We start from the raw sequence: 9,484 nt of genomic DNA, 5'->3' as shown, positions 1-9,484 counted from the left end.
TCTAGTGTCCTGGCCCCACTGCTGGACCTCCTGATGGCCCCTGGTATTTCTGGCCACTGTGTGGCACAGAGTGTTGGACTGGATGGGCCGTTGGCCTGATCCAACACCGGCTTCTCTGATGTTCTTATGAGCCCTGCCCTCCCCGCCCCCAAATAAACCCATTCCTTCCAGCCTCTCTTCCTGCCGAGTCGTTCCTCCTTCCAACTCCCCCCTCCCGCCAGGCTGCACCATCGCCCTCAGGCACCTGGGCGGGGGGGGGGAGGCACTTATCTGTCACTAGGCGGCCCCCCAGGAAGGGCAACAGCAGCCACAGGTTCCCGGCCAGGCCCCCCATTCCTGTTGCCATCTCCAAGGCGGGACGCGTCCAATGGGGAGGGAGGGCCAGGCAGCAATGGGGACACCGACGGGGCTGGCAGAGGCGCACGACTGAGCTCGGTCCTGGCCGCGGTGGGTGAGGGAGGAGAGCGGCGCAGAGGCAGCCAATGAGAAAAAGGCCTGGGCGCTGACCCGGCTGTTGCCAGGTGAGGAAACCCCTGAGAGCCGCCCGAGCAGCAGATAGACGAGAAGCAAGTGTGCATGACCGCAGCCCGTCGGAGTCGCCGCTGGACGTCCACACCCCTGGAGGCGGAGCGGCGTCGCCTGCGCGGGCCCGGACTGCCCCCAGCCACTCCGCGCTCCCCAGCAGGAGTCCCGCTGCGCGGCCAAGGCAGCCAGGTCGCGCCGGAGGCTCTCTGGGCCCCAGAAGGTGCGCACGCACCCAAGCCAAGGGTCGTGCACGGGCCTGGAGCGGCCGCCGCCGCGCCGAGTCACACAAGTCCCCGTCCGCGGTGACCCGCGCTGGCTCGGTGTGCCCTGGCGCAGCCCAGCAGGTGCCCCTCCGCCGCGTCCCGCGACACACACTTGTTCCCATGGCGGCCGCAGGGCCGCTCTCGGCGGGGCTGGGGCCGGGCAGCTTGCTTCGCAGTGGGTGGGCGGGGCTTCTGGGGAAATTTCGGGGGGGGGGCGCAAGCCCCTCAGCCCCCCCGCAGATTACGCCGGTGGGATACTTGGATTTGCTGGGTTTATTTCTGATAGCTATGTGGAGACAAAGGGTGCCATGCCTCCTGATTCTCATTGCAAGCATACTCAGAAAATCACCAGGATACTGAGGCAAAGTTGCTGAGGGGCAGAGTGAATGCCTTCCTGCCTTTAATCCTCAGCTTCTTCCTTACTATAGTACACCTCCCTATGCACTGCTTGTATCACCCATCCTCCTCAGCTTTCATAGTCAGCTGCCCACTGTCCTGTCACAACTCTGGTTCCCCCTCTTCCTGTCACATGACCATGTTTGCAGCCTATCGTGTTCCACTTAGGACTTAGAGAAATCCGTCTCTGTCTGTCGCAACGCCCCAAGTATTTCACTGTGCTTTCCTTTTCCTTTTCAAGATGGTTGAAGTTTGTGTGCTCCCCCTCCCTCTCTAATGTTGCAACAATTTGTGCTAGAGAACAGAGTTGGAGACCAGTTGGCACCTTTAAGACCAACAAAGTCTTCTTCAAAGTGTCAGCTTTCATGTGCAAAGCACACTTCTTCAGACAAATTGGAATAAAATCTCCTCAACGGTTACTTACAGGAAAAAAGAGGGTGGGGGCAGCCGTCAGGAGGGGCCACTCAGTGCCAAGATGCATATGCAGAGCTGAAATTGGATCAGGTGGCTGGTAAGATCTTCTTGGGGAAACAACTATTACACTTGAGCACATGCTCTGTCCTGCCTTCACTTAACTCAAGCTCTGATCATACACAGAAGTTGCCGCGGGATACTCATGGACAGGCCCGTAGCCAGGATTTTGTCATTCAGGGGGCTTTTAAATAAGTCAGGGGGCACTAACGTCCCAAAATAAAAATTTTAAAACTAACTTTTGCATTGTTTGCACTCTGCTTGCCTACATGGGGAAGCAAGCCACGCTTGAGGAAGGGGCGGGGGTGGGGAGTCCTCCGGGGGGCCCAGAGAGTCAGGGGGCCTGGGTGCTGGATGGAAGTCAGGGGGCCTTGGCAGAAAGTCAGGGGGCCAGGCCCCAAAATGCCTCACTGTAGCTACAGGCCTGCTCATGGATGCCGAGTTGATTTAACGGGTGTGATCACACCAGCACATCTGGCAAGTGTCGCACACCTGTTGGCAAGCCATCGCATCCCACCGAAGATTCGTAGTTCAAAGCTACTGCAGAAACACCAGTATTATCCGCTTGCGATGGGCCACAGATGGTCGTCCTCTGTCTGATCACTCCAGCGCCGCATGAAGCGCACCGGAATTGTGCACAGACAAAATGCTACCCCCGATTCCCTGCCGTCGCGTCTGATCGCGTTCGGCTGGGTCACAAGTGCGGTGGAGTGAAAAGCCATGCCTCCACCCCCCCCCCGCGTGTTCTCTGGCCAGTGTGACAGGGACCTCAGAAAGCTTTTTGATCATCTTCAGTATTTATAGATCAAAGGCACCACCTAGTGGTCCTAATTGCAGATGACAGGATGATTTAAGAGCGATGACAGCTCAACTCCATCACTTGTGATTTCGGGCCTGGCCGCTCACATTCCATTTAGGTCATTAAAATATGTATATACTGGTTCCCCACTCTAGGCAGCTTTTAGAGATGTTTAGTGCTGAAGATTCCCTGAAAAACTCCAACAGAAATCTTTGCACAATTCTGAGTGAAGAAACTGCTCAAGCCCCAAATCCATCTTCTAAGTTCTTTTCCATGGGTAGGGATGCCAGCCCCCAGGTGGGACCTTGGGATCCCCTGGAATTAACATTCAACTCCAGACTACAGAGATCAGTTTCCCTGGAGATAATGGATGCTTGGGAAGGTGGATGCTATGGCACTGTACCCTACAGAGGTCTCTGTCCTCCAACCACAAATCTCCAGGAGTGTCCCAGCCTGGATCTGAAAAACCTATCTATGAGGATCAGTACTGGGGCCGATACTATTTAGTTTATTCATGAGTGGTCTGGAACTAGGGCTGAGTAGTGTAGTGGCCAAGTTTACAGCTGACACCAAATTATTCAGGATGGTGAAAACCAAGGCTGACTGTGAAGAGCTCCAAGAGGACCTTCACAAACTGGGTCAGTGGACAACAATGTGGCAAATGAAGTTCAGTGTTGGTAAGTGTAAGGTGATGCACATTGGGACCAAAAAAAAATCCCAACTTCAAGTATAGGCTAGTGGGGTTTGAACCTGCTGAGACTGAGAGGGGAAAAGATCTTGGGGTTGTAGTGGATAGCTCAATGAAAGTGTCAGCCCAGCATGCGGCAGCAATTTAAAAGGCAAACTCTATGTTAGGGATTATTAGGAAAGGGACTGCGAATAAAATGGCTTATATTTTAACGACTCGTTAGAGATCGATGGTGTGGCCTCATTTGGAATACTGTGTATAGTTCTGGTCACTGTATCTCCAAAAGGAGATTGCAGAGCTGGGGGGAAAGCACAGAGGAGGGCAACCAAGATGATTAGGGGGTTTGGAGCATCTCCCCTCTGAGGAAAGGCTGAAGAGTCTGAGGCTTTTCAATTTAGAAAAGAGATGACTAAGGAGGTACTTGACAGAGGTTTATAAAACTATGCAAGGGGTGGAGAAAGTTGACAAAGAGATATTTCTCTCCCTCTCCCAAATTACTAAAACTCAAGGGCATCCAATGATGCTGGTGGGCAGTAGTCTTATGATGGACAAAAGGAAATACTACTTTACACAGAGAGTGATTAAACTGTGGAATTTCCTGTTATGTAGTGATGGCCACAGGAATAAACAGGTTCAAAAGGGGCTTAGATAGATTCATGGAGGATAAGTCTTATCAGTGGCTACTAGCCATGGTGCCTGAGGGGAACCTCCACATTCAGAGTCACTAAACCTCTGAATCCCAGCGCCAGGAGGCAAACATCAGGGGAAGGCCTCAGCCTCTATGCCCTGTTGTTGGCCCTCCAGAGTTACTGGTTGGCCACTGTGTGAGATAGGATGCTGGACTAGATGGACTACTGGTCTGATCCAGCAGGGCTATTCTTATGTTTTTAACCTTCTTTGGGCATTTTTAAGGTGAGGCTAGATGATCATCTGACAGAAATGCTGATTCTATTAAGCACTATGAATTTAGGCAGATTGTGAGGGTGGGAAGGGATGAGTCACTGTTTAACTCTCATAGACCTTTCTTATATGTCTAGGGTAATGCTGATCATCCTTTGGTGTCAGGATAAATTTTTTTTCTCCAGGCCAGACTGGCCCATAGTTCCTGGAAGTTTTCTGCTTTCCTCTGGGCATAGAAAAGGGGTCACTGGGGGAGTGGAGAGAAAGGTAGCTTTGGATTTCCTGCACTGTGCAGGGGGTTGGACTAAGTGACTCTTGTGGTCCCTTCCAGCTCCATGTTTCTACCTTTTTAAGGCTCTGCTCAGATGAGGGAAGTTCATCTGGACTTCACTACTATTTCTGGTATATGTTATCTGTTGCTGTATGCATGATCAAATTCTCAGTGCATTTTATTTCTGCATATGTAATCCTATTTACTACTGGTTTCACATGACATGCTGTTAGTCGAATTGCTTTATCTACAGCAATTGGCAGAATTTAATCTGGGTGCTTGCCAACTATACCAAGGTCCTGTTCCCACCAAAGGATTACCAGTGAAAGGAGTCGAGGCTGGTGTTCTTAATATAACTGTCTTTTACTTAAGAAAATATAAATCACATACAAACAATACTGATACACGCACACATTCAAGCAAGTTTCTTAGAAATACAGTATTAAGAATAGTCAGTTTTGCATTAGCAGGTATGATGATGAAGGGTGATACTTATCTGTCCTGAAGCTTGTTCATTCCAATGAAGAATGGAGGGGCAGAAAATAGAATTCTAGGGAAGTTTAACACACAGCTAGAACCAGCCAGCTTGTGTGGGTCTCCTGGCTGCAGACCAAGAGATCAAGTAGAGGCAAGGGTTTGGGGTATAGCAAGCTTGACAAAAGGGAAGTTAAAGCAGACAGGGGGGATTGGGGGGGATTGTGGCTAGCAAGGGCCAGGCGACTGGTCCTTACCTTTTATAAGTGGATCTTTGGGTGGGTGGCAACTGTGCCAACCTGTGGACCCACCTACCTGTTAGTCGGTCCCAAAACTAATCCTATTGGTTGCATGTAGTGAGGGGTGGCAACCTAGAGGGTTGGGCAATATTGTGACTTAAGATCTAACTCAAAGGATGGCATCTGGGCAAGTGTGAAACTTGGCGTCAAGGAACCTCCTTTAAGTGCAGATGAAGCTGGCCATTCTCTGGTGAAAAAAGGTCCATCTAGTAGGGAATGCCAATGTAAAATAAAGCAGAGATGCAGAATACGTGACTGCAGGCAGTTTAGCAATGGGGGCTGCTTCTTCTTTGAGTTGCTGTTTTGCTGACAACAATGGAGATGTGTGCTTTCTCACCAGGCTGATGCTGTGTATCTGAAACCTTATAAACATGTAAGGCATATGCCGGCACCTTCTATGTGTAGTATCACAACAGGTGATTTGTACATCTTTCTGAGTCTAGTGTGTGTGTGAGCACAGTCTATTTGTGTGTGTGTAGCAGCAAACATAAATCCATAAAGCAAATATCAATCTCAGTCCTTAAAAATGCTTTATACTTATGCCTGGTTCGGACAAGAGCTCTGCTTCAGATTTTTGCAATCCCAGCCCTATTACATTACTTAATAGCGACCTTATCCTATTCATTGCATTGAATTACATTGTGTGATCTGCCTTGAGTCTCAGTGAGAACAGTGGACTATAAATAATGTAAATAAAATAAAACTACACAAACAGCATTAATTAATCCATTTAACATCACAACACTTTCCAACAACACTCATAGGGAACACTTTCCCTATGAGGAAAGGTTAAAGTGCTTAGGGCTCTTTAGCTTGGAGAAACGATGACTGGGGGGTGACATGATTGAGGTTTATAAGATTATGCATGGGATAGAGCAGGTAGAGAACGAGGTACTTTTCTCCCTTTCTCACAATACAAGAACTCGTGGGCACTCCATGAAATTGCTAAGCGGTTGGGTTAGAACGGATAAAAGGAAGTACTTCTTCACCCAAAGAGTGATTAACACATGGAATTCACTGCCACAGAAAGTGGTGGTGGCTACAAGCATGGACGGCTTCAAAAGGGAATTAGATAAGCATATGGAGCAGAGGTCCATCAGTGGCTATTAGCCACAAGGTACAGATAGGGGCTCTGGGGCAAGTGATCCTCTGTCTTCTTGGTGCTTGGGGGGGGGGGGTCAACAGTGGGAGGGCTTCTAATATCCTGGCCCCACTGGTGGACCTCCTGATGGCACTGGGATTTCTGGCCACTGTGTGACACAGAGTGTTGCTGGATGGGCCTTTGGCCTGATCCAACACTGGCGTCTCTTATGTTCTTATGTACAAGATCGATATATTCAGTGAATGATATGTTTAATTTTATGTACTTTATGTCTTTTTAAGCAAATGGGTAACATGTATTTAGAATGCTTCAGCTGTGTAAGGTGGTCCCAAATTGCAGATGGAAAGATGAGGATGAGAAAGAGCAGCTTGCCTAAGATCACTCCATGAGGATGTGGCAACGATGAGACTGAACACCCAACCTGCCAGACCTCAGGTCAGCCTCTTAAGCTACCTCTTGCAAAGCTCTCTGCTCTTCAGAATAAAAGACAGGCAGAAGATTTTGTTTCAGTTCCCTATTTGACTGTATCATTGTGTTTACCTCCAGCTGCTACCACTGCCATGCTCTGTACCACAATAATAATCAGCCTCATCTTCTGCCTGGATTCCTGTGATGGTTAAATAGCCAGTGTTTGCAGACGTGTCTTTGGACCCAGAGAAACGAGAGGGGACCCCAGAGCCCTGGCCCTTGCTGGAATCTGACTTATAATACAAGAGGTATCTTGGGGGATTCCCAGGCTTCTGCTGATACCAGTACACATAGTAGCCACTGATGCTGAACCCACTGCCCATGGCACAGGAGAGCATCACTGTGCTCCCTGGTGACACTGATGTTGATGGAGGTTGAGTCAACACAGGCTGAGAATCTGAACCTGGAAAAAAGAATATTGCAGAAATTGTCAGGCCCACTTGCTTATCAGCTGCATTCATCTCAACAGGAATTTGAGTGTGCATTTGATCTTCTCTTACCTGTGCACCACAGCACTAGAAGGCTGAGGACGGGAGGCCAGAACATGATGATGGGCTTGTTGATGCAATGAGGAGAGGAAACAAAAGAGATGATATAGGAAGTCTTAACAATAATGCCCCCTTATATCTCTCCTCTTTGCATCTGTGCTCCGCCTTCCTGTTAGTCATGGGTAATTTGATTGGCCCTAGTGATGAAAGGGGACACTTAAAGGCCAGTTGGGCCATTCTTGAGTGAGTGATGCTTCGCCCTCACCACAAAAGGGTTGTGTCTTTGAATGATGGTAGGTTGGGGTTGGGTTGTTTTGTTTCAATCCTTCTTTCCTGGGGAGGGATATAACATGCACCAAATGTATGATGAGCACCGTATTTCAGGGGACAGCTCCTTCTGCTGAAGGAAATCCCATCTGATAATGAAATGGATACAGAGTATCCAACCTGCTATGTACCACACATACTAAAGGCCTTTGTAGTTGGCTTCTATTAATGTACATGAATTAAATATTGTGAGCAAAATAATGAGTACATCTTGAAATCCCTTTTTCACTCGTAATACTGTATTTGATGGCTGGAAATAATCAAATCAACTGCAAGATGGGGAGTCCCTTTTTATACCTTTTTCCATGCTTTCTAGAAGGTGGGTGTTTCAGGAAGGTCTCTGGCCCCTTATGGGGCACCATCAACCAGTACCATTGATTAAAATCCCTCATGGGTTTGTACTGCTTTGTTAGGAAAAAAAGGACACAGTTACTGTGAGACTGGTGTAAATGACAGATGTCTGGAGATGAAGACCCCTGCTCTAGATGCACCTATCTGCCTATCCTTGCAACAACATGCCAGGTACATCACTTTCCTTTTTAAAGAGAGCAATCTGAAGCAAGTCTACTCAGAACCCTAGTCAGGTCTATTTGACAGGGCTTGACCCCATGAAAGTGTTCTAAGATTGTACAGTAAATTGCTGAAGTCTGTGTACTCCCCTTCTCCAATGCTGAAACAATTTGTGGCCTGAGAGTCCGTGTCAGTTTATGCACCTCTGCCAAGAGAGACAGAGAGAGAGAGAGAAGCATTGAGCTGGAACATCATGTATCATCTGCGCTACTTCATTTCCTTGCTTGACTAGAGAAAGCAAATTTGATGGTATTCAGCATGATACATCAAGGACATCCTCTAGTGGTCGTAACTGCCAGTGCCATGATAATACCATGATTTCAACTTCATAGCAAATGTTTTCCAAAAGGCTAACCACATTTTTTAAAAAATATTTAATTAATTTATTTTAGAGAGCTTGTACACAGTTTCTCTACTCTAGACAGTTTTTAGAGATATTTAGTAGTGAGGATTCCCTTCAGGGCATATTCTCCAATAGAATTATTGGCATAAATCTGAGCAAAGAAACTGCTCTCAACCAGAGACCCTCATATGAGTTCTCTTCAAGGGCGCATTGGGGAGGGGGGTATGGCCCTGAAAAATGGTCACATCGCCCCAGCATGCCCCACATACCCCTAGCTTGCCTCCCCTCTCCCAAAGGGAGGGAAAGAGAACATAGCCAGCCAGCAATGAGTAGGATTTGCCCAGTTTGGATCCCTCACCACAGCAAGGCCAAGCCAGACAGAAATCCCTTGCTGAGGCAAGGCTGGGCTGGCCACAGGTCCCTCATTGTGGTGAAACCAGGTCAGATACGTGTCCCCCAGTGAGGTCGAGTACTGCGTAAGTATAAAAAGAAAGTAACGAGAGTAAAATATGCATACAGCAAACAGATAATATGCACTGTGGCTTAGTTTGCAGTCCCATTCCTTTTACAAAAATGCCTCCCTGAACCATTTTGTTATAGTATGACCCTATTGCCTTTATAAAAATTATCTCCTGAACAGTTCTGCTTTATATAGTGGAATGACAGAAGTGTGGCGGCCTTCCATCCTGACCCCTTCAGACAGGCCATTCCACAAAGTAATGGACCCAAACAGAAGAATTTATGCACAGGGGTAGGTGTTAATCTTGCCCATTTGCAGGGTGGCACCTGCAAAAGGCCCTGCCCATCTGCCCTTTACTGTTTATGGTAAGTATTATCTGTTGCTGTATGCATTCCCCTGTTCTCAGTGCATTGTGTTTCTACTTAAGCAATATCATTTGCTGCTGTTTTAAGCAGCATTATAGCAAATTAAGTAACTTGAGAGCCAGTTTGGTGTAGTGGTTAAGTGCACGGACTCTAACCTGGGAGAACCGGGTTTGATGCCCCACTCCTCCACTTGCACCTGGCTGGGTGACCTTGGGCAAGCCATAGTTCTGTCAGAGCTGTGCTTGAAAAAAGAGCAGTTTCTGTCAAAGCTCTCT

At 48.1% G+C, this 9,484-nt stretch overlaps 1 protein-coding gene across 1 annotated transcript; it reads right to left on the bottom strand.

The window, feature by feature from the left end:
- Nucleotides 1-6,724: 6,724 nt before the first annotated feature.
- Nucleotides 6,725-7,228, bottom strand: LOC107112707 (immunoglobulin iota chain-like). The gene is made up of 2 exons (XM_015413892.1): nt 7,157-7,228; nt 6,725-7,059 (listed from the first exon to the last, which is right to left on the bottom strand). Exons 1-2 carry the CDS (start codon nt 7,200-7,202, stop codon nt 6,725-6,727), a joined length of 381 nt encoding a protein of 126 aa, XP_015269378.1. The 5' UTR covers nt 7,203-7,228.
- Between the last annotated feature and the right edge of the window lie 2,256 nt (nt 7,229-9,484).

The sequence above is a fragment of the Gekko japonicus genome, unplaced genomic scaffold (assembly GCF_001447785.1).
Source record: "Gekko japonicus isolate JY-2015 unplaced genomic scaffold, Gekko_japonicus_V1.1 scaffold1414, whole genome shotgun sequence".
NCBI classification, from domain to species: domain Eukaryota; kingdom Metazoa; phylum Chordata; class Lepidosauria; order Squamata; family Gekkonidae; genus Gekko; species Gekko japonicus.
The sequence above is the reverse complement of the archived record's forward strand: the minus strand, read 5'-3'. Positions and strand labels throughout refer to the sequence as shown.